Raw genomic sequence first — 24,208 nt, 5'->3', positions numbered from 1 at the left:
AGGGCTTTAAAGGTGATAACCAACACTTTATACTTCACCCGGAAACTAATCGGCAGCCAGTTTGTTTTTTGTTTTTTTGTTTTTATACTGTTTGTTTTATACTTTGAATGGTTTTAATTTTTGTGAACTGCCCAGAGAGCTCCGGCTATTGGGCGGTATAGAAATGCAATAAATAAATAAATAAATAAATAATAAAACTGGTGCAATGTGGTCACCCCTAGGTGTACCGGTGACCAGCCTGGCTGCCATATTTTGAACTAGTTGAAGGTAGCCCCATGTAGCATGCATTGCAGAAGTACCACCGCGTGCACTACCATCTTTAGGTCTTCTGACTCCAGGAAGGGGCGCAGCTGACATATCAGCCGAAGCTGATAGTAGGCACTCCTGGCCATCGCATCTATCTGGGCTGTCATTTGGATCCAGAAGCACAAGCTGTGAACACAGTCTTTCAGGGGGAGTGTAACCCCATCCAGAACTGGTTGACACACCTCCAAACCCAGGTTCAGGCTTTGACAGCAAGCACCTGTCAGAAAGTATTGACAGAAACCATTCCTTCTGCTAGCTCCAACTGCATTGGAAGGAGAGGGAGAGGGAGAGAGCGAGAGAGAGCGAGAGAGACTTGCTTTTTGCAGTCTGTGTCTCAGTGTCTCTGCTTTTTCTCTGCTTGTTGTTCCCTTCTGCTGGTTTCTTCTTGTTGTTACTCACTGTCTACCCAATCCCCAAAAATCCAAGTTCCAAGCACATTCTCCCTTTGCTGTTATTGAGTGTGTGTGTGTGTTTGTGTTTTACTGTTGCTGCTATTACCCCCACTAAAAAAAAAAATACAAAAAAACACCCCGTTATCGTTACGGGGGGAATCCGCACATCATACCGAGACCGCTTCTAAGCGACCCCAATGTGACGTGAAAGCGATCGTGTAACTTGCCTTTGGAAGAGCCGAGGAAGAGACGTCCATGCCGCCGCCGCCGCCGCCACTCACAGACCTCCTCACCAGCTGGGACGGAGAGCTCGGGGGAAGAAGGCAGGGTGGAGAGCTTCTTCTGCTCTCCACCCCGCCTTCTTCAGCCGAGCTCTCCTCGCCGGTCAGCGAGGAGGTCTGTGGGTGGCGGCGGCGGCGGTGTGGACGTCTCTTCCTCGGCTCTTCCAAAGGCAAGTTACACGATCGCTTTCACGTCGCACTGGGGTCGCTTAGAAGCGGTCTCAGTACGATGTGCGGATTCCCCCCCCCAGTGTACTTCTTCAATCCTTCTTTAAATCCTTTACACTTGCCTCACCCTTACATTCCACCCCACACACCCCAGCCCCGGCTGTTACTGTGAGTGTGAGTCTGTTTAAAGTCTGGTTCCACTAACCCCCCCCCACTAAAAAAATATTTTTAAAAATGCAAAAAAATAATCCTCTGTGAGTTCTGTGTTGTATTCTATAGTCTGACTGTCAGTGTCTTCTAGTTTGTGTGTGTGTGTGTGTCTGCTGTGTTAGTTGTGCAAAAGCACACAAAGTTGTTGCCACAGATTTTCATTTTTTTCACATGAATTAATGAAGCTTGCCCCATACATCTAAAACCATAATGAGGGGTGGAATGGGTGCTGCTGGTGGTTCTGGCTGTGCAGGGAGAGATCATCCAAGTCCACCACTAGAGCAGAGGGGAAACATACGCCCCCCCCCCAATGGGGGCTTTAAAGGCTGTGGTCTTTAAGGCCCTCATCTGCGGGTGCGGGGGGAGAAATGCATTTTCCCCAAGGCTGGGGAAATTGCATATTTTCTCCCTCCACTCTGGCATTAGAGTGGAAGGAGAAAATACACAATAACCACAGTTTTGGGGAAAATGCATTTCTCTCCCCCCCCCCGCAGATGAGGGCCTTAAAGACCACAGCCTTTAAAGCCCCCATTGGGGGGGGGCGTATTTTTCCCCTCTGCTCTAGTGGCAGTGGCCACCATAAGAGTGGAGGGGAAATTATGTTTCTCTCCACACCTGCACTGATCAGGGCCTTAAAGGGCCTCTTAGCTTGCATTAAGAGGACCTTTAAGGGCCCAAATGGCAAGGGGTGGGTGGGGAGTGAGAAAATAAGGCCTGGATATACCTGCTCTGTATGTAGGCCTCTGTATGTAGTTTGGTTCTTGCAAGTGAACTGCACAATGGGATTGGAATAATGTATGTTCCTGAATGTGCTGTAATGCTAAAAATGTTATATCAGCAAGGAAATGCTTAATTGGCATTCCCAACTGCCAAAACCTCTTCATATAGTAGAATACAAATAAGCTAGCTTGATAAAAAGAACTGACCATCAATCTGACATTGACAGAAGAGTTATGGGCCATCTGTTCATAAGGTATAATGAAGAAGTTTTCTTTGATCTGTCTTTGTTTTGCTTTAGAACTTTGCTAACTGCTAATTGTTTAACATGCTACTATGTATAAATATACCTGCTTTTCACGCTGCCAGTTGAGAAGTACTGTGACAGACCTGCACCCAACTGTTCTCAAAGGATCGAAAGCAGTTGGCCTTGGGCCTGACCTAGCGCCGGGCGTGTCTTCCTGGGTCTTTGTGGGCTGGATGCAGGGGCATCCACTAACCTCATGTGCTCAGGCAAATTTTTGCTCCAATACTACTCTCAGAACCTTCTAATACCACAGTTACAAGATGGGGGATACTTGGCTCAGTGACACAACAAATGACAAGGATCTTGGAATTGTTGTAGATCACAAGCTGAATATGAGCCAACAGTGCGATATGGCTGCAAGAAAGGCAAATGCTATTTTGGGCTGCATTCATAGAAATATAGCTTCCAAATCATGTGAGGTACTGGTTCCCCTCTATTCAGCCCTGGTTAGGCCTCATCTAGAGTATTGCGTCCAGTTCTGGGCTCCACAATTCAAGAAGGACGCAGACAAGCTGGAGCGTGTTCAAAGGAGGGCAACCAGGACGATCAGGGGTCTGGAAACAAAGCCCTATGAAGAGAGGCTGAAAGAAGTCATTGCTGCTCAAGGGGCTGCCACCAGCTACTAAATCTGAAGGTTTAAATGTTGAAAAACATCATGTTTGTGTGTCATTTGCTTAATTAGTTTATCTATTGCTCTTTATCTAAGATTATGGGGTTAGATTAAGATCTAATAACATTTTTGGTTGGAAATATATGACAATCTTAAGGGGTTTACAGACTTTTTTCCGCCACTGTTATGTATGTATGTAAAGTGTACTTCTTTAAGAAACCAGAAATTTATCATATTTGAAGTGTTTCTAGTTCTTAGTTCTTGTGAACTAGTTCCTAAATGTTCACTTTTACTTACCATCACTTATGCACCAGTGAGTAAATATTATGAAACAATGTTGATCATTATACCTCTTTTCTGACGTCTGATTTTTAGGCTTAAGCCAAACATCTGGAAAAATGATCTGGCTACGAAACCAGTTATTCAATATGATGCTACATGTAATACATTCAGACGATTTTCATCTGTCCTCTGAGTAAGTAGTGGTGTGTGCCAGGAGTGGGGGCAGGATTTCTCTGTCATCTATGACTGAATCTTCATTCTGATTTATATAACATGTAGTTATGGAACAAAACCACCCAGTTGCAATACAATTATACATTGGAACAAGGAAGTTGCTTTATACTGAGTCAGACCATTGGACCATCTAGCTCAGTATTGCTGACACTGACTGGCTGCAGCACTACAGGGCTTCAGCTGGGATTCCTTTCCTTGCCCTACCTGGGGAAGCTGAGGATTGAACCTGGGACCTCCTGCATGCAATGCATGTGCGCTATCCCAGTGAGCTATGACCCCTCCCATAGCTCAGTAGGGAGGAGTAAAACTGGAAGTGAGGCAGGATCTGCACTACAGCTTTATAATGGTATTGACAGCTGTTGGTACCTATGAGACATTCCATATATCATTTTCAAACTGCTTTCAAAGTGTTATATCCTTCTTGGTGTCGATCTGGCCTAAGTTTCATTTAGTTCAGTAGACTTAGGTTTTCCTCACACACTCAGTCAAATAAATGTGTTTAGGCATTTGAGTTGCAAGTCTTTGGCTTTTGCTGTAATGTTTTGGATGATGTACTGCATCAAGATAAGATACTCGGCCAGTTGCAGTGTCCAGCAAAAGGACTATTTGGCTTTTATCTCTATCCAAATAAAGCTTCAAAACTATATTAGCTGAGGAAAATGGCCATATTCAGTTAATCTACACCTAGTGAGCTGAATTGTATCATAATGCAGCATTATCTATCCAAAGTCTGGAATGTTCTAAAAATTCCTGGAGTTGGCAGAAGTTTTTTGTGTATTAATGATTAAAGTTGTCACGAGCATTCAGTGGCACTTACAAAAGGTTGCAGTCCTTAAATGCTTGTAAGTAGGATTGAGAAGAGCACAGAATGCAAGCAGAGTACTACCTCTCTCTTTCTATTTCCCCAAAAACTTAGTTTAGTGGAGGACAGAGCAAGGGGACAGAGGGGACAAGCGGTCCTCAGCCCCCAGCAGAGAATTTTATATCATGAATTACAAACTCTATAAGCATTTAAATGGATTGGTTGCAAAAAGTTTGAGCCTTTGCAAACATGTGATGCCAGGAACTCTCAAGCCATTTCACAGAAAGCATGGGATGTTCATGCATCTCTGCTATGTGCAATAGTCCCCCCAGAGGCTGATGAATCTGGGTGGATTTCTGAGGTCTCTTGGGATTTTCCTTCAAGCTTAGATCCTGTGTCACCACTTGGTACGAGGAGATGGCCCAGGCTATCAGTCCTCAATCTAGTCATAGAACCATGTCAGCTTGTTGGAATTTGGAGGAGCTGAGGGTGATGAAATGACTATGTTGATGATTAGAGTGCAAATGGTGGAAGGCTCATAATGAATACAATCATATTTTATTTTTATTTATTTATTTATTTATCATATTTATACCCCGCTCCTCAGCCAAAAAAGGCTCTCGGAGCAGCTTACACTTAGCAAAAAAGACAGTCCCTGCCCTTAGGCTTACAGTCTAATAAAGACATGACACACAAGGAAAAGGAGTTCAGGAGGGAAGAGGTAAAGAGAGAGAGAAATTAAGTGGACTGGGAAAAGGGCTGATGGGATTGTCCTGCTCCCGAAGGAGGGGAGTCCAACTGGAGCAGGCCCCGATATTTCCTCGGCCTGCTCCTGTCCCCTCGGTCTTAAGGGTAAGAATGGGTAAGAATCCATTTGTGATCTTTTTCTGTGATGGTAATGCCAGTGAACAAAACGTACTTGTCCCTCACCATTGTATCTTTTAGGATGTTTTTAGTATGTTTTTAGTATGTTTATTAGGAAGTTTTAACAATATATACTCTGCATCACTCTGCTGCCTGATTCACATCCAGCTTTGGCGGAGGCGAACTGGGTCACTCCGCTCCCACTTCTACGACTGGAGTGGAGCACAGCCCTACTTTCCGGGTCCTCGAGAAAGTTTACAATACCCTTACCCACACTCATTGCATGGCTGGGGAACTGCACACTTTCTGAAGGCTCCAGAAAGTGCACTTTGCCAAGGGCTCGGGAAGCTTGTGCAGCCTCCTGAGTGCTTGGGAAAGGCGAGCAGGGCATACTGAGCTTGCAGGGTGCCCCCCGCAAGAATTCTCCAAACCCTAGAAGATACATATTACTTAGGCCCCAATCCAGTCAGGTTTCACATCTGATTATGGGACAGAAACAGCCTTGGTTAAACTGGTTGATGAGTTAAGTTGGGAAATGGAATGGGTTGCACTCCCTGTTGGTTCTTCTGGACCTCTCAGAAGGTTTCAGTATCACCTACCATGGTAGCCTTCTGGGTTGTTTATCTGCACTTGGGCTTGGGAGGGACAGTTTAAAGGGGTTCCAATCCTTCCTGGAGGAGTGGTCTCAGAAGGTGATGCTGGGACCCTTTTGTACCACCCTATGGCCATTAGCCTGTGGGGTGGGGCAAGGTTCCATCCTGTTCCCCATGCCTTTTAACATCTACATGAAACCTCTGGGGAAGTCCTCAGGAGGTTTCAGTTGAAGTGTCATCAGTATGCCAAAGATATGCAGCTCTCCCTCTTGTTTCCATCTACACATCCCAGGGAGGCTGTTGGAAGTCTTGAACCAGTCTCTGGATGCTGTTTCAGGGTGGATGATGTTAAACAAGCTGAAACCTCTTCTTTTTGCACATGTGGTGTGACTGCAAAGCTCTAAAGCAGTTTTGGGTACTCATTTTTAAGTCAATCTCAGAGGCCACTGGCCAGAAAATTCTGCCTGAACTGAGCTTGGCCTTGCTGTCCCTGCTGAATGTCTTAAATCCATCCCCCGTCCATAAAGAACTCATAACTAGGGTGACCATATTTTGGAAACCAAAAAGGAGGACAACGTGGCTGCTCCCAAGGGGTGTGCTCACCAACATGTCCAGCCCCCAAGGGGATGTGTCCACCCAAACATGGCCTTGGTCACATGTCTGATTTCACAGCATAAAATTAAGACAAACCTGTTCTACATAATATCTTAATGTTAAAATCACTGGAATAGAGAACAAGTGAGACATTCAGTGTATCTGAAAATAACTTAATTCATTCCTTCTTTTGTAGCTTTTGCTTTACTTTGAAGCTTTTGCTATACTCTGTGTGATACAGTCTCCCCTTCCCTCAAATATCTTTTCTGACTGCAAGTCCTTTACTGGATGACCATAGTCTCACCTTGTGTAACATTTAACACTCTTTCCCCATCACCTTTCTCATATCCATACTCACACATTCAGCATACTGTTACCACTGAACAAATGAAGCAGTTGACAAGTACAGAAAAATCTAGTACAACAAACAAGCAAACAAGCATTTAGAAAGAGTATAAACTACTATTACCTTGCAAATATTAGCCATGGAACAAAATGCACTAAAGGCTTGTTTCAACTTCAACCAGATGTAACAGTCAAAAACAACAAAGAAAACCACACCTACCTCATTGACATAGCAATACCTAATGACAAAAATGTTGCAGAAAAGGAAGAGGACAAGAGAGAAAAATATACACCACTGGCTAGGGAAGTTAAAGAACTATGGCAACAGAAGAAAGTTGTCTTGCTATTTACTGTTTTACTCTGTACAGCACCATGTACATTGATGGTGCTATATAAATAAATAAATAATAATAATAATAATAATAATAATAATAATAATAATTTATTCCGTTAGTCACATCAGTCACCAGCATCACATTATTATTATTTTTTACAGAAAACAATCAGAAATTAGGCCTACTGAAATACATGCATGCCAACATCCAGAAAGAAGTCATACGTAAAACATGTTCAATAGTCAGGAAATTTCTGAATCAGTAAAAGACAGCATGACTTGGCAAAGCCCATCATGGTCATCTGAAAAAACCACCAAGACCAAGAAAAGAGAGATAGTTGATGATGATGATGATGATGATGATGATGGCAACCCTGTACATTTTTAAAAAGATTTTAAAGAAGCGTGAACAATTATCAGCCATTGTTAGAATAATAACAGCAACCCTGTAAAATTTTAAAAAGATTTTAAAGAAGCATGAACAATTATCAGCCATTGTTAGAAAATATATGTCATGCCAATTATATCAAACAAATTGGAGAGGAAGGTCTAAGGGTCAAAATGCATTTTTTATAGGAATATCACCTCCAAATCATCCTTCCCAACTCACAGAAAACTACAGCCCTCCACCACACACACTGCAAACATGCACAGGTTCATAGTCAAACAACCAGAAGCAGGGAAGAGCAGCTGGCCCAGCTCAAGTAGCAGCTAGAAAAGTAAGCCAGTTCCCAGAGAGCGAGCAAACAGAGAGTGAGCTAACAGGAAGAGCAAACAGGAGTTTGACAGGGGGAGTGTAGGGGAAGAGGAGACCAAGGAAAGGGGAAGGAGAGAACCCTCAAGGAAATCCAGGAGGCTGCCAATTCAAAGAAGCCATGTGCTTGCCATGTGCTCCTGAATGCTGAGTGAAGAGGGTCGGTGTGGAGAGTTGTTGCAGGACCTGAAGGGTGTGTGGCCTGATTGCTGATTGTACTCTGTACTCAGCAATCAGTGGCCTGATTGCTGTTGATTGTTGTTGGTCTCCCAGTGACCTCATTCTGTTTCCTGAGTTGGAGCTGAGCAGAAGCAGGGAAGAGCAGCTGGCCCAGCTCAAGTAGAAGCTAGAAAAGTAAGCCAGTTCCCAGAGAGAGAGCGAACAGGAAGACCAAACAGGAGTTTGACAGGGGGAGAAAAACATAAAGAGAAACCACCACCCCAAAACCACCACCACAACAAAAAAAACCAACCAAAAAAATCTTATTTTCCCTTAAGACATACTCATATAGTTGTGTACCTTCAGAGAGGGCAGGACAAAGCAAAGGCAATTCCACTATAATCAGAAAGGAAAAAAACAAAGCAGAAATAGACAATATGGATGGAAAGGAGCCCCTCAAGGTGGTGACCTGCAAAGGGTGTGCAATGTTCGTGTTTCTGCCTGAGCTCAACATGGCGTATACCTGCAACAAGTGCAAGTTGGTGGCACTTTTGGAAGAAAAAGTGAGAGGACTTGAGCGGCGAGTGTCCACCCTCCAAAGAATAAGAGAAGACGAGGAGTTCTTAGACCGAACGGTGGAACTGCAACAGCAACAAGAAGCACACGAGATTGAAGAGCAACAGCCAGCTGAAGCAGAAGTGGAGTATGCTGAGGGGAGGAAAGACAATGAAGAGGAAACTCTCTGGAAAAGAGTGACAGTTAGGAGCAGAAGAACTAGAAAGCATTCTGCACCTGTGGAACCATTAGAGTTAAGCATCTGTCAGGGATGCTTTAGGGTGGATTCCTGCATTGAGCAGGGGGTTGGACTCGATGGCCTTGTAGGCCCCTTCCAACTCTGCTATTCTATGACTCTAAGGTTCTATGAACCACTTTCAGCTTCTGGAGGATGAGACTGAAGGACAGTTTGCAGAGGAAGAAGTACAGGAGACACCGTGCAACAATGAACAAGAGGCAGAAGGTAGGTCAACCAAGAAGAAGAGAAGAATAGTCGTTGTGGGAGACTCCCTGCTGCGTGGGATTGAAACCCAAGTATGTCGTGAAGACCCATGGACTCGCCAGGTGTGCTGTCTCCCTGGAGCACAGATTAGAGATGTGACAGAAGGGTTACCGAAGCTCATAAAGTCCACGGACACATACCCCTTTCTTCTCATCCATATGGGAACAAATGATGTCGCCAAGCAGAGCTACGAAGAAATCATTTCAGACTTTGAAGCTCTACGAAGGTGGTGCCGACGTGAGAGTTTTGGATGCTTTAGGGTGGATTCCTGCATTGAGCAGGGGGTTGGACTTGATGGCCTTGGAGACCCCTTCCAACTCTGCTGTTCTATGATTCTATTATTCTATGAACCGGGCATCCCATTCAGACATCAATACACTTACACACTGCCAGCATGCGCCCACACTCAGGATCACCCACTCCAAAACACACGCACACACATCCATTCACTCAAACACCCCATGCACCCCTACTCTCTCTCTCTCTCTCTCTCTCTCTCTCACACACACACACACACACACACACACACACTTTAGTCTTACCTCCTGCCCAGCAGAAGGCTAGTTCGGCGCTGGGGACGGGGCTGGAGGACCCGTTCCCAGAAGTCCAGGAACACGTCTTCCAGCCCTCCCATGTCGGCCTTTTGCTGGGCCAGTGCGACAATTTAATAGATGCACTGCATCTATTATCCATCTGTTCTTTGCTGGTGTGTTCCTCTTTTCTTTCTTCTCTTCTGCAATTTCTCTTCTTTTTGAGTTGAAGCCTAATGTCTTTCTTTTCCCCATCCCCTCCAGGCAAGAAGTTCCTCAGAAGCCCTTGTGGTGGCAGTGAAAGAAGCATTTGGGAAGCTTGTAAACTATGCTAATTTCTGGTGCTCCAGGGAATCAGCAGTGTGATCCAGGGGATATACCGTATTTCTTCAATTCTAAGATGCACTTTTCCCTCATATAAACATCTCTAAAAACGGGGTGTGTCTTAGAATCGTGGGTGTGTCTTAGGGTGTTTTTTTTCTGTTGGTGGTACTGAAATTAGTGTGTGTCTTACAATTGATGGCGTCTTACAATCAAAGAAATACGGTAGCACCAGTTACAATAAGCATTAAGCTGCCTGCAATGCCTTTTAACAGATGTGTTCCTCGCACAGGATCCAAGAAGAGGTGTTCCAAACCCTGGGGCCTGACTGGTTTCTGATGTTTATTCAAGGCCACGTGCACCCAAGCTCAGTTGTGCTGGCAGTCAAGTTGCTACTCAGTTTCCTGCACAACCGCACACTCCTGCATAAATTCAAAGAGGGGATGATGGCGGGCCTCTGGCTTGAAAACAACTTAGCTGGTCTAAATATTTTGATGGGTAGGTCCTAAACACATTTAGCTTCCATACAGAGTGCAATGTGATGCATTGGCTTGCTGAGGAGCATTGACCCAAGTGGTCCCAGGGCTGGGGTCAGAGCCCCAAGGTCAAGAGAAAGCGAGCCGTCAGCCAGGACTGGGCCGGAAAAGAAAACAAACGAACAAAACAGAACCAAAGGTGATCAAAAGAACATGTCTGTAGGATCTTGTCACTGGGATGAACGTTGCTCAGCCTGAAAAGCGAGCCCAAGGGCTGAGACTTTAAAGGCCCAAGTGGCTCCCTAGACCATCTGAAAAGGTGGTGAGTCGGTTGGTGGGCTTACGCTGCTGCCTAGGTGGGGCTTCATGTTAACATTGTTCATCCTAGGACCCCTTCGGAAGACGTGCTGCCTTGGGAAATAAAGCCTCTGGAGCCTAGCTGCAGAGAGTCCCATTTGACACCTGCTCTACAGGGCTCTCTGTAACATCGGAAAGGGAACTCACATGGTGGAGATGTGAAATTCAAAGCTGTTCATGTTCCCCTTGGGAGATTACAGGGAAAACACAAGAAGTGAAAGTGTTCGTTGCTGGTGCTTCTTTTGATTTCCAAATCACAAAGAAAATCAGCAAGCATGATGTGGGTTTGACGTCCTCTTTTTTATGTGCCCTGCTTGTGGATGTGTTGTCACATCATCTTACACAGTATTTGTCATATTCTAGTCCTATACCAGAAACTCTGGCTGAAATATTGTTTTGGAGTAATGATAAGATACTATTACATTATTGCAATTAGGTATGGAGGGATCTGTCAGTGTTGGTCTTGCTGAGGTTGTCATTTTTTTGAGGTCAAGTTGATTCCATGCAATTTCTGCATGAGCTTATGATTTTTTTAAAAAAAATATCAATTTTTCATAATGTTTGCAGCTCAGATTTCTAACTGCAAATTGTGTTCAAGTCCATGTTCAGGAGTGAGAGGTATGATTTGAGAAAATCCATGAAACAGATAACTGTGGTTTAATGTTGATTTATTAACTAGTATCTTAAACTACAGTTTGATTCTGGATGAGGAGGGAGCCCAACTCTTGTTCCTAGCTTAATAAACTATTGTTTATTAAGCTAATAAGGGTGCATCCGAAAAAAACCTATGGCAGTATTCAACTGCTAGTGAAAACAATGTTGTTCCACACTAAGTGTAAGAGGAGAATCCAACAAAGGTTGCATTTGGCATTATGCTTGTGCAACTACTTGCACAGGCATAATGCACAACTACTTCCACAACAGAAAGATTTGGTGGAACTCTGCTAGCACTACTTGAGTTTGTGGAATGACCCCATTGTACTGCTCCTAGTGTCTGGCCCAAGTCCACCCAGTAAGCTTCATAGAACAGAATATGAGAATCATGGTGACGGAAAGGAATTCCCTGATGATCTTGTCTAAGTCCTGAGCCAATGAAGGATTGTCCCCACCTAAAGTACCCTTGACAGATGGCTTCCCCTCTTTCTTTGGAGATCATCTAACAAGGACCCTGCACAAGGCAATTTATTCCCTTTCTGAATTGTTCTGCATTTAAATTTGGTCCACTTCATTAATATTTTATCAGCTATTTGTGAGGGGTCTAGGGTTAATTTTCCTCTCTTTTTCTAAAGACAATTTAAAGAGCCACCCCCAGATGTATGAGTACAGTTCATACATTCTGTCTGGATTTGTGGAGCTGAAGACATTCTTGAGCAGCTGTGTCCATATCCCTGAGATCTACTTTCTTCTGTCAGGGCTGTTCCTGGCCACCCCAGCATCTGAGCCAGCAGGTGAAAGCAAGGTAAACCTTCTAAAAATAACAATGGAATTAATGAACCTCTCTAGTCTTACCATCTAGAAAAAGACTTATTACTTAAGGCTTTTGATTTCACTGATTTCTGGAGGCTAGTCAAACTATTCCCAAACACTTGTGAGGTTTTGTTTTTTAAAGAATAATTATTGCTGAATTTGTGGTGCTGAATACTCTTTTCTGAATAATTTTTGGGTCATATTTACAAGCTTCAAGGAATAGTAAAGAGACGTGATTCTTATATGGCAACATTATATAGGTCTATGATTGGTGGGTCTAACACAAACAACAAGCATAAAAATCACAGTACCATTAGTATAATAAAACTGTGGACCCTAGGCCAACCCATGCTATTGGCATTGGTGTGCAAAGCACTTCCCATTAAACACCACTAATCTTTGGATATGGCAACCATGTGGGAGGGAGTCATCAGAAGTGACAAGACGGGGGCGTACTAAACCGAAGGACACCGAATGGCCATGGAAATGCATTGGTTCATTCTGAATGACCATAGGAAATCATTGGAGGAGTTTAGGGATCATCTACAAATCAAAATACTTAAAGGGAAAGACATTTATTTTTCATAGAAAACAACACAGAGTCAAAATGCAAACTAACAGAGCGGTTTTAGGGAACAACTCCTATGACCCCCCCCCCCCAACACTGTGGTTCTAGGGATCATCTCCAAATTCAAGAAGAAATCAGAATGCAATAAAAAGAGGGTAATGGCAGTTTACACACTGCTTTATAAGCACCAGTTTTAAAACATCCAGATATGTGGAGGCGTATTTGTCCCAAACTGCCAAACATTATTTACATGTTTATATATGCCCCCCCTACAGCATCCACACCTTAGAACAGGCCTGTGTTTCCAAATGACCATAGGAATACATGGGAAACTACCAAAGCCCCTCAGCAAACAGAGGAAGCCCCAAAATGCTTGTGGGGCTCAAGTTAGCACCTCAAGCATCCTAAGAGCCTCTCCTTGATGAATGCTGCATTGGAATGGCCCCCGCCTTGCGAACGGCCACAATAGTAGGTTCCTTCAGAATGGCCATAGGAAAGCATTGAGCTCTGACAGGCAGCCCCACAGAAAAGAGAGGGCGCTCCCAAAATGCTTGTGGGTGTTCAAATTATCACCCTCTTTATTATGTATTGTGTTTTTATACTGCCTAAGGGTGTCTGCTTGGTGCACGCGCCTTCGGACCAACCCCTCCTTGCGTAGGGCGATATTATGAGAAGTCCTTCAGAATGGCCATTGGAAAGCATTAGGCTGGTCTGGGCAGCCCCACAGAAAAGAGAGGGAGCCCCCAAACTGCTCCAAGTGGTAGACGTAGTACCCTCAAAGGCACGAATTACGTTTCTGACCAATGTAGCTGAGGATTCTGGAATTTTAATTTAGTAAATTAATAAAAAGTTCTCCAGCCTGTATAAAACATTTCCTGCAAGTAGAAGGCTGGCAGGTCTTGTTCAGAAATACACAATTTGCTCCATGATTGTGTTTAATGTCCTGAACGTTATTATGAGTTAAATGTCCATGCCTTATGTCCATGCCTTATAACATCTGCTTAATGTTATTGGCCATTCATTTCTGAAACTAGTTTCTCATTCTATTTATGGATTTGTTTGTTTTTGAAATTATGGTTTATTTGCAGCTATTTCCAAATATGTAGAATTCTGCCATGACTGTTTCAGAGGTTCATCCCAAGTACACTTTTGTTCTTCTTCGTGGTCTCTGTGCATCACACAAACAGTGGGCTCTGTGCCTGCGCGGAGTCTTGTTCGGGGAAAAACTTCTATAGCTGAGGTGTTTTCGGCGGGAGACCCTCCCCTACGCTGTGAGTGCGCATGCACAAAGAGGGGGTTCCCACCCATCACCTCAGTTCTCTCCCCACCCGACACACTTCCTTTCCTCCCTTACAGTCCTGTATATATGTGGGTGAGGGTTGTTGTTGCTGCTTTATGCTTGTTAAACTGGGGATTAGCCAGTCCTGGTTCCCCCACAAGGAGAGAATGGGGGATTTCGGAAGCTGGAGAAAGAACGTTTTTCAATTGGCACACCCCTCTCTTTCGTCAGCAATACCCCCCTTTGAAACCATGCCCACAAAACAATGCAATGAAACAATGTTTGAAAATACATGTTAACGTTTAAGTGATGTATGACCGGAAGAACCAGACTTTCTGCGCACCAAAATATTTCGCTATGAGGGGCAGCAGAAGCGCAATCACAGCAGTACATAGTGGACATCATCGGAGTCCTTCGCAGGGAAAGCAGACTATAACGTCTACGTCATTTGAGTCCCTTGCATAGAATTCACTGCAGCAGCACAATATAAGGTTGGTGGGATGAAGCCTTCAGTAAATGAGAATGACTGGACTTTATAATCATAACAGCATCAGAACTAAGTGCCCCCCACTACATTAAATCCTGCACATAATTTTTTAATGAGGACAGCCTTTTACCTTCTCTAAAAGAATGGAATAGAATTGATAGCAAAACCTATGGTAGTTCATGGGTTAGGGTTGAACTGAACACCCAACAGCTGGGAAATCATTTGTCTAGGCGTGACACCATCCCCATTTCAAACCACAATGCGCTTTGGGCAAAGTCAATGTGTGGAAGTGATGGAGGGGATAAGCCCATTGGGATGCACACATGACTGTTGAACCGCACGACTCCAGCACATCAGTCAACATCCGGAGCGCTTGGACCTATGACATTTTATGCCTGCCTGAGAGAGAGTGAGGGTGGGCTACATAATCATAGCTTACTAAGTTCACATAATCAACAGAGAGCAGGCTTTTATTTTAAAAAGTGGATTATTATTATTTTTTAAAAATTAAAACAAAGTTATCTAGAGTATGTCTCAATCCAGAAAAAGGCATTTGTAGACAGGCCCACTTCTCCAAGTTTTAAATGAAAGGAAGACGAGAGAGCAGGAAACCCATTCCATATACTTGTGCAAATCCCTCATGCCGAGGAGGACCATGCATCGACCAGAATCTGGCTACATGGATCATGCAAAAAGCAGATACAGCCCAGAAAGATGATCACAGAGCCAAGGTGCACCAGCAAGCCATCAAGCTAGCGAAAGTTGCACACTCATACGTTACCTTGTTCCAAGTTCAGACACTGCTGCTCATTCAAACCCTTTTTGCAAGCAAAGCTGCTTCTCCTTTTCCCCAAGCTGAAATATATGGGCCATCTTGTAGGAAGCTACAAATGTTGAAGGACTTGAGCAATATCCGAGCAATCTCCCTTCAAAGAATGTGAATATGAAATTGCTGATCTACAAACCAAGGGCTCGTCTACACGGGTGCTTTACCCCGGGGTAGCTTCAGAGTGGCGGCAGGTGATCTACATGATGCAGCCGCCACTCCGAAGGGATCCAGGGGCAAAGCCCCAAAGTTCTGCACTAAAGAAATCAGGTACTTACCCCGACTTTTTTAGCTTGGAGCCAGACTCCAGGCCTCTGCGGAGCCTTTTTAAGAAAAATAAAATAAAGGGGTGGTGGTGGAAGGGGGCGACAGGGACCTCTGGGCTCCACATATTTTAAAGAAACAGGGGTGGGAGGAGAGGAACAGGACAGCCGGGAGTCAGCCGCTGCTGCTGGGACAAGCACCAGGAAGGGGGGAGGAATGGGGCAGCCAGCCCTCCTCCCTCTGAGCTTGTTCTGGCTGCCCCATTCCTCTCCCCGCCCCCATTTTTTATTTTTAATCTGTAGATAAAGAGGTCCACAAAGGAAGACTCGGCTGGCCCAGTGTCATCTGAGTTGGGTGTCTCTCATCTCCACCTCCTAGAGTAATCCACAGAGTCTGTATAGGGCAGATGGGGAACCTCCATGGGTTGGATTAGGCCTGTGGTCTGGAGGCTCCCTATCCCTGACATAGTTAGAGGACTTGAGTGCCTTTATTTGGCAGAAGAGTGGGATATAAATTTTTAAAATAAGTAGGTTTCAGTTTTCAGCACAACTTCTTCCTCCTCTCCATATGGACTTCAGACCACGTCCATATAGATCTGGTTGTTTTGGTCCTTAAAGACAACTATTTACTCTTCACACATATGCCAACAAATCACATTTACCAAATAAAAAGAATGTGTACTTCTCATAATTCAATTAACTCTAAACATTTGTTATCAAAACAACGTAGGTCTTCTGTTTGCAAAATCTTGGGTTTGAGGTCCAGAATTTGGAACAAGTGGATCTCTCCCATTCTGTTTCTTTATTATCCTGTAGATTTGCTGTGTCCTTCATTCCACTCTCTTGAATTCCATTTTAAGTGGGAAAATTTCTAAAATGAATTCTGGTACTTGAATATGTCGGGTTTACTGCAGCTTCTATTCAAGAGGCTGCTCTTGCCCGTTTTACCAATTTGCGTGTGCACAAAAGCCATTTTGAGACTTCATATATGATTGCATCAAGATTCTTTCCATGTGATGCTTTCCATGTGTACTCTTGCTCAGTAAAACACCACACACAACAAGGATCTTGATTCAACTGATGATACAACCACAGCCTTGTTTATTTGTTTGTTTTGGATTTATCAATGGACAATATGCAAATGTATACTAGATCTATGTGTGGGGTGTGGGTAGGAAAGATACGAACAAACTCAATGAATGGAAAAGCTATGACAAACTAAGCAGTGCTCAATATTTTGTACAAAATTTGAAAATAACCACCAGAACATCGGTTCCACTTTGGGAGAATGATGGGGGTATTTCCGATGAAGGGCTCCTGGCATTAACAATCAAAAGGTGTTGTACAGCTATTCCAGCTTTTCTTCCTTAACAACTCTTTTCTCGTAAGGAAAAAGACAGAAGAAACTGTGAGAAAACATGGAAAGTCTACAAAATGAAAATGATAGTGTCTTAAAGTCAGTGAATGCAGCAGTGTGATTGCATAATAAAGACTCATCTGGAAATATCCCAAGTAATTTGGAACCCCAAAATCAGGAGAAATCCAGATGATAATTTTGGAAGCATTGCTATTTAGAATTCTAGACCTCCATACTCTCTTTCCCCTATGACAATTTGACCCTATTCAGAGGGCACACTAAGCCATAGTGGCTGAGCATTTTGAGCTAAATGTTATGGCTTAGTGTGTCATGTTAACCATTCCTAACCATGGTTAGGAATTAGATTGTAAGCCTATGCGGCAGGGTCTTGCTATTTACTGTTTTACTCTGTACAGCACCATGTACATTGATGGTGCTATATAAATAAATAATAATAATAATAATAATAATAATAATAATAATAATAATAATGGTGGCTACATCACCCCAGTTTAAACATGCTCACTAACAATTTCCTGCAAAAGGGTTAGGGGCCTAATCATGACTTAGGGCCTTGCTAGACCATGCCGGATAAGCCGGCAGGGAGGCGGGGCGACGACGCGCTAACTTTAGCGTGCACCGCCCCGCCTCCTAGACGCACGACGCGCAGGGACTCCGGGAAGCCTTGCAGTGTCGGCCATTTTTTTTTTTTTTTTTTTTGGTGGTTGTTGTTAAAGGGGACATGTGCGCCCCGAAGCCACCGGACAAGGCAAGCGCCTTTTTTAAAAAAATTAAGCCCCCCCCTGCTCCTGATCCCCCCCTGCCATCCCCGATGCCTCCCTGCCCACTCTTTCCCCGCCCGTCCTTATGGCGCGTTAGGGGAAGCTTCAGCATGGCCTGACCCCGGATTCCCCTGTACGTCATCTGGACGCACAGTAGGGAAACCGGGCCTCACAGCGCGCTAAGGCCTCGTCTAGCAAGGCCCTTAGTGTGTCATTTGAACAGGCCCACTGAGTTCTCTTTTGCTGAGTAACATAAACTTTAGTCTTTCAATAGAAGCAGTCTAGAGGTCCTTGGTGATTCATGGATTGATGCATAGCTGGTACTTCTGGACATGGACATAAGTTGTCCTTCTCTAGATTCACAGTATCCCCCTTCTTTCAGGCAAATTTGGACTCAATGTTACAGTGGCTCCTCTACAACCACGATAAGGATACTGTATCCAGAGTTGGACTGTGCCCAGAGGCAGCAGTTCTGCTGCTGGAGATGGTGAAGTCCATACTGAAGCAGGTGAGTGGTGTATTGGGTAGGTTATAAGCTAGAGTTTGGTTGGTAAAAGCACTTGAGTGTGGCACACCAACACTGGTGTGTGAGGGTGACAACTGGCACTTAGTTAAGAGTCAGGCAAAATTGATTCACCACTAGCGTGAGGCACATCAGACCCTAGCAACCTGTTCCTTTTTATTTGTTCATGAAATTGAGTTCTAGGTGTCTTTCCTCCATAATGCAAAGCAGGCTGAAAAATGTTATGTCTCAGTGGAAGAAGCATGCATAGTTAGGCCTCATCTAGAGTATTGTGTCCAGTTCTGGGCTCCACACTTCAAGAAGGATGCAGACAAGCTGGAGCGTGTTCAGAGGAGGGCAACCAGGATGATCAGGGGTCTGGAAACAAAGCCCTATGAAGAGAGGCTGAAAGAACTGGGCATGTTTAGCCTGGAGAAGAGAAGATTGAGGGGAGACATGATAGCACTCTTCAAATACTTAAAAGGTTGTCACACAGAGAAGGGCCAGAATCTCTTCTTGATCCTCCCAGAGTGCAGGACACGGAATAATGGGCTCTAGATATAGGAAGCTGGATTCTGTCTAGACATCAGGAAAAACTTCCTGACTGTTAGAGCAGTACAACAATGGAACCCATGACCTAGAGAGGTCGTGGGCTCTTCCACAGTAGAGGCATTCAAGAGGCAGCTGGACAGCCATCAGTCAGGGATGCTTTAAGGTGGATCCCTGGAATGAGCAGGGGGTTGGACTCGGTGGCCTTGTAGGCCCCTTCCAACTCTGCTATTCTATGATTGGCAAGAAGTGGGTTCCACTTGCTTCCATGCCTTGCATTGGCTAAAAGGCACTTGTCACCCATTTCCTATCTCTTTCCAACCAATTCAGGAAACTGTATGATTTGCTTCCTGAGATACGTGGATTTTGGAGTACCCATTTTTATATTCCTCAGGTCCCTTTCCACAAGCAACTTTAAAGAACAATGTAGGTCCTTAAGGCCCAATTCCCTTCTTTAATGGGTTTATTCAGAAGCCAAGACAAAGTGGAGGCAGCCACTACCATATACATTTTTTCAGTTTTGACTATTAGAAGTTCTTTAGTCCCCCCCAGCAAATGAAACCAGTACAAATACTTTGCTGTAACTTTAATCTAGCTTTCTTACTTATCGATGTAATGTTAATTAATAAATTTATTTATTTATTTATTTATTACATTTATATACTGCCCCACAGCCGAAGCTCTCTGGGCGGTTTACAACAATTAAAAATAGTAAACATTAAAAGTATACAAAAATTTAAAAAACATAAAAACAGTATAAAAACAGCAGTATCCATTTAAAAATAATAATTCTGGGGTCCATTAAAAACAAACTTAACATTGTTAAATGCTGTTAAAATGCCTGGGAGAAGAGAAAAGTCTTGACCTGGCGCCAAAAAGATAACAATGTTGGCGCCAGGCGAGCCTCATCGGGAAGATCATTCCACAGTCGGGGGGCAACCACTGAAAAGGCCCTCTCCCTTGTTGCCATCCTCTGAGCTTCCCTCGGAGTAGGCACTCAGAGGAGGACCTTAGATGTTGAGCGCAGTGTACGGGTAGGTTCATGTTGGGAGAGGCATTCCATCAGGTATTGCGGTCCCAAGCCATGTAGGGCTTTATAGGTTAAAACCAGCACCTTGAATGGGCTCGGAAACATATAGGCAGCCAATGCAAGCGGGCCAGAATCGGTGTTATATGCTCAAACCTCCCTGTTCCAGCTATCAATCTGGCCGCCGCATTTTGCACAAGCTGCAGCTTCCGGACCGTCTTCAAAGGCTGCCCCATGTAGAGGGCATTGCAGTAATCTAATTTGGAAGTTACCAAAGTATGGACAACTGAAGCTAGGTTATCCCTGTCCAGATAGGGGCGTAGCTGGGCCACCAACCAAAGTTGGTAGAAAGCACTCCGTGCCACCGAGGCCATCTGGGCTTCAAGTGACAAAGATGGTTCTAGGAGAACCCCCAAGCTATGAACCTGCTCCTTCAGGGGAAGTGCAACCTATTGAGTTATGGTGGTTATAAACAACCTTATTTAGTTATTGCCAGACTGGGCTTCTGGCCAATAACCTTATAGCAGAGTATTTGCAACGGTTTCCAGCAAAGTCAGCAAAGACACAGATTAAAGACTGAGATTTTCAATAGGTTTAAACAAACCTTTACTGGCATATAAAAATATAATTTAGTTATGGCAATCACAAATACAAATACTTACATACGGTCAGTCAATACATCTCTGATACATCTCTGAGTGGTTCTGATCATTTCTGATTGATACATGTACATGGGAATACATTTCTTTTATAGGCTAACTGTACACTGATGCAACTGCTTGCAATCCCTTAATTGAAACAATCAATTTACCAATTATTCAATCATGACATCAATGTCCAGGTGGAACGTTGACCTTTAAGTTTTCTGCTGAGCCTTCTGATTCCTCCAGCTCCTCAGCAATTAGTAAATCCATGGAAACTTAACCAGAATCCTAATCCAGGATTCCAACACAACCCCATCCAGAACCGGTTGAACGTCCCCCATCCAATCAGAGGAACCACCCACCAGCAGCATCTCAGTCTTGTCTGGATTGAGTTTCAGTTTATTAGCCCTCATCCAGTCCATTGTCACAGCCAAGTACCAGTTCAGCACATCCACAGCCACACCTGATGAGGATGAAAAGGAGCAGTAGAGCTGTGTGTCGTCAGCGTACTGATGACAGCACACTTCAAAACTCCGGATGACCGCACCCAACGGTTTCATGTACATGTTAAACAGCATGGGGGATAAGACCGACCCCTGCGGAACCCCATACTGGAGAGTCCATGGGGCCGAGCAATGTCCCCCAAGCACCACCTTCTGGAGCCGACCTGCCAAGTAGGAGCGGAACCACTGCAATGCAGTGCCCCCCACTCCCAGCTCAGCCAGACGTTCCAGAAGGATACCATGGTCGATGGTATCGAAAGCCGCTGAGAGATCAAGGAGAATCAACAGAGTCACACTCCCCCAGTCTTTCTCCCGACATAGGTCATCATACAGGGCGACCAAGGCTGTTTCCATGCCAAAGCCAGGCCTGAAACCCGACTGAAATGGATCCAGATAATCAGTCTCATCCAAGAGTGGAGCTGGCCCACCACCACCCGCTCAAGGACCTTGCCCAGGAATGGAACATTTGCTACCGGCCTGTAGTTACTAAGATTTTCCGGGTTCAAGGAAGTTTTCTTCAGGAGTGGTCTCACTAGTGCCTCTTTCAGACAGTCTGGGGCCACTCCCTCTCATAGAGAGGCATTAATCACCTCCTTGGCCCAGCCGGCTGTTCCATCCCTGCTAGCTTTTATTAGCCAAGAGGGGCAAGGATCCAGTACAGAGGTGGTTGAGCGGACCTGTCCAAGCACCTTGTCAACATCCTCGAGCTGTACCAACTGAAACTCCTCCAAGATTACAGGACAAGACTGTACTCTGGACACCTCACTAGATTCACCTGCTATAACACTGGAGTCTAAGTCCTGGCGGATGCAAAAGATTTTGTTCTGGAAGTGCCTAGCAAATTCATTACAGCGGGCCTCAGATGATTCTACCATGTCCTTGGGGCCAGCATTTAATAGCCCCCGGACAACTCTAAAAAGTTCCGCTGGGCGGCAAATTGAAGATTTAATAATTCATGGGAGGATATTAATTCTAATTGTAGACATATGTCTCATGCACTTTAATTTAAAAGACTACTTATGAAAATCTTCCATATCTGTATGGTATAATTTCTTATGATTAATCTCAACAATCTCTTCCACATTATTTTATTTTATTTATTTGTTTACGATATTTATATACCGCTATCCATTCAGAATTTCAGAACAGTGGACAAAATAAAATAGAGTAAAAACAGAATAAAAACACATTAAAAGTACATTTTAAAAGAAACATTAGACATCCCCTTACCAAGATATTTAATTGCAGAAGGTATCTTGCTTTATCTTTACTCTCCTTTGCCATATTAATCCTCATGTCTTCTGAGTTAAAGAAATTGATTTTATGCTCATATAGATTTGCATATTCTTGGTATTTGAATTGCATATATCTTTGATTCCCCTGGACTTTTAATAGTGAGAATGATATCATCTGCATGCTGCTTGTTTTTATTCTATTTATCTGCCAGCCTTTCTGTCTAAAATTGTTGCTTCTGTTGTTGTTTTGTTGTTGCTTTGACACTGTTTTATCACAAAAACCTTGTGAGATGGTTTTCTCATTTTTACCAGTAAAGATTGAGGCTGAAAGAATAATTGACCAAAGTCACATTGTTTTCATAAAAAAGAAATATGAAAACATTAACACATAACTGCCACTATGCTTGCACCATGTACACTGATGGTGCTATATAAATAAATAAATAAATAAATAATAATAATAATAATAATAATAATAATAATAGAAAAGAGCCGACACACTTTTTGTTCACATCTGTGTCCTCTACAGATATACTGTGGGTGAGACCCTAGTGAGATCACAGCGTGGCGCCTCTTGAATTCTAGTGCCTGTGGTGACTTGCCAGTTCCTTTGTCCAGTAGGAAGCCCCACAATTGTAAATATAACCCTTTTATCAGCTTAAGTTGATATACCAACGACATCCTTATCTGGACAGAGATAGCCTAGCTACAGTTATCCATGCTCTGATAACCTCTCATTTGGATTACTGTAATGCGTTATACGTGGGGCTGCCTTTGAAAACGGTCCGGAAGCTTCAGCTGGTACAAAACAGGACAGCCCGTTTACTAACAGGGACTGGTCGGCGAGATCACATTACGCAAGTCCTTTTACAACTTCATTGGCTGCCAGTCCAGGTCCGGGCCCGATTCAAAGTGCTGGTATTGACATTTAAAGCCCTAAATGGTTTGGGGCCAGGTTATTTGAAGGAACGCCTCCTCCCATATGTACCTGCCTGGGCCTTAAGATCATCTACAGGGGCCCTTCTCCGTGAGCCCCTGCCAAAGGAAGTGAGGCAGGTGGCTACTAGGAGGAGGGCTTTCTCCGCTGTGGCACCCCAGTTGTGGAATGAGCTCCCCAGAGAGGTCCGCCTGGCGCCTACACTATACTCCTTTCGTCACCAGCTGAAGACCTTTTTATTCTCTCAGTATTTTAACACTTAATTTTAACTTAAATTTAAATTTTACTGTTCTTCTTCGTGGTCTCTATGCATCACACATATGGGCTTTGCGCCTGCGCAGAGACCAGACCGGAACCTTCTATAGCTGAGTGGAACGTTTTTGGCGGGAACCCCTCCCCCACGCTACCGTGCATGTCCATGGGGTTCCCGCCCTTACCTCAGTTCTTCGTCGTCCGCCATTGTGCACAGACCTGTTTAACCGAACCTCTAGCGTTTTTCTTATTAACTTTATTTTCTTCGTTTTTCGATCTTTTTCTAAGACTCTTCTTACTACTTTTCTTATATTTAAAAAAAAAAAAAAATTATTGTAGATAGTTTTCCTCAGCGACTTCGGTCGCGTGAGGCCTGTTTGGCAGTTGAAGCCCCGTTTACGAAGTGTGTGAAGTGTGGGGCTAAGCTTCCACCTATTGACGGACACTCCCTCTGTATCCTTTGTTTGTGCTAAGGCCATATCGTTGAGGCCTGCTATCATTGCATGTCGTTTACAAAACAAACGAGGAAAAGCAGAGCTGACGACTTCCCTCCATCTTGGGGGGAAAAAGCTCTCAGAGCCACGGAGGCTCCTACTATGGATAAAACGGCAGTCAGTAAGTCCGTTACCGACAAAACGGCAGCGAGTAAGTCCGTTACCGACAAAACGGCAGCCAGTAAGACCGTTGATGACCGTTGCACTGAGGTGCCTGAGAATTCCAGAGCGGCTAATAGGGCTCAGATACCCCTAACGCCTGGACGGTCACTGGTGAGTTCCGCGGCCAGGAAAATCTCCAAAAGGGCCCGGACTCCCAAATCTTCGATGATGGACAAAACGG

General features: G+C 44.2%; 1 protein-coding gene across 1 annotated transcript in view; it reads left to right on the top strand.

Moving 5' to 3' along the window:
* Nucleotides 1-24,208, top strand: part of WDFY4 (WDFY family member 4) — a 213,579-nt gene that overhangs the window by 120,229 nt on the left and 69,142 nt on the right. Inside the window, exons 24-27 of the mRNA XM_063127391.1 lie at nt 3,367-3,466; nt 10,153-10,358; nt 11,983-12,152; nt 18,105-18,230. Of these exons, the coding sequence (XP_062983461.1) occupies nt 3,367-3,466; nt 10,153-10,358; nt 11,983-12,152; nt 18,105-18,230 (602 nt within the window). The remainder of the gene's footprint in view (nt 1-3,366; nt 3,467-10,152; nt 10,359-11,982; nt 12,153-18,104; nt 18,231-24,208) is intronic.

Source organism: Elgaria multicarinata, chromosome 5 (assembly GCF_023053635.1).
Source record: "Elgaria multicarinata webbii isolate HBS135686 ecotype San Diego chromosome 5, rElgMul1.1.pri, whole genome shotgun sequence".
Classification (NCBI taxonomy): domain Eukaryota; kingdom Metazoa; phylum Chordata; class Lepidosauria; order Squamata; family Anguidae; genus Elgaria; species Elgaria multicarinata.
The sequence above is the reverse complement of the archived record's forward strand: the minus strand, read 5'-3'. Positions and strand labels throughout refer to the sequence as shown.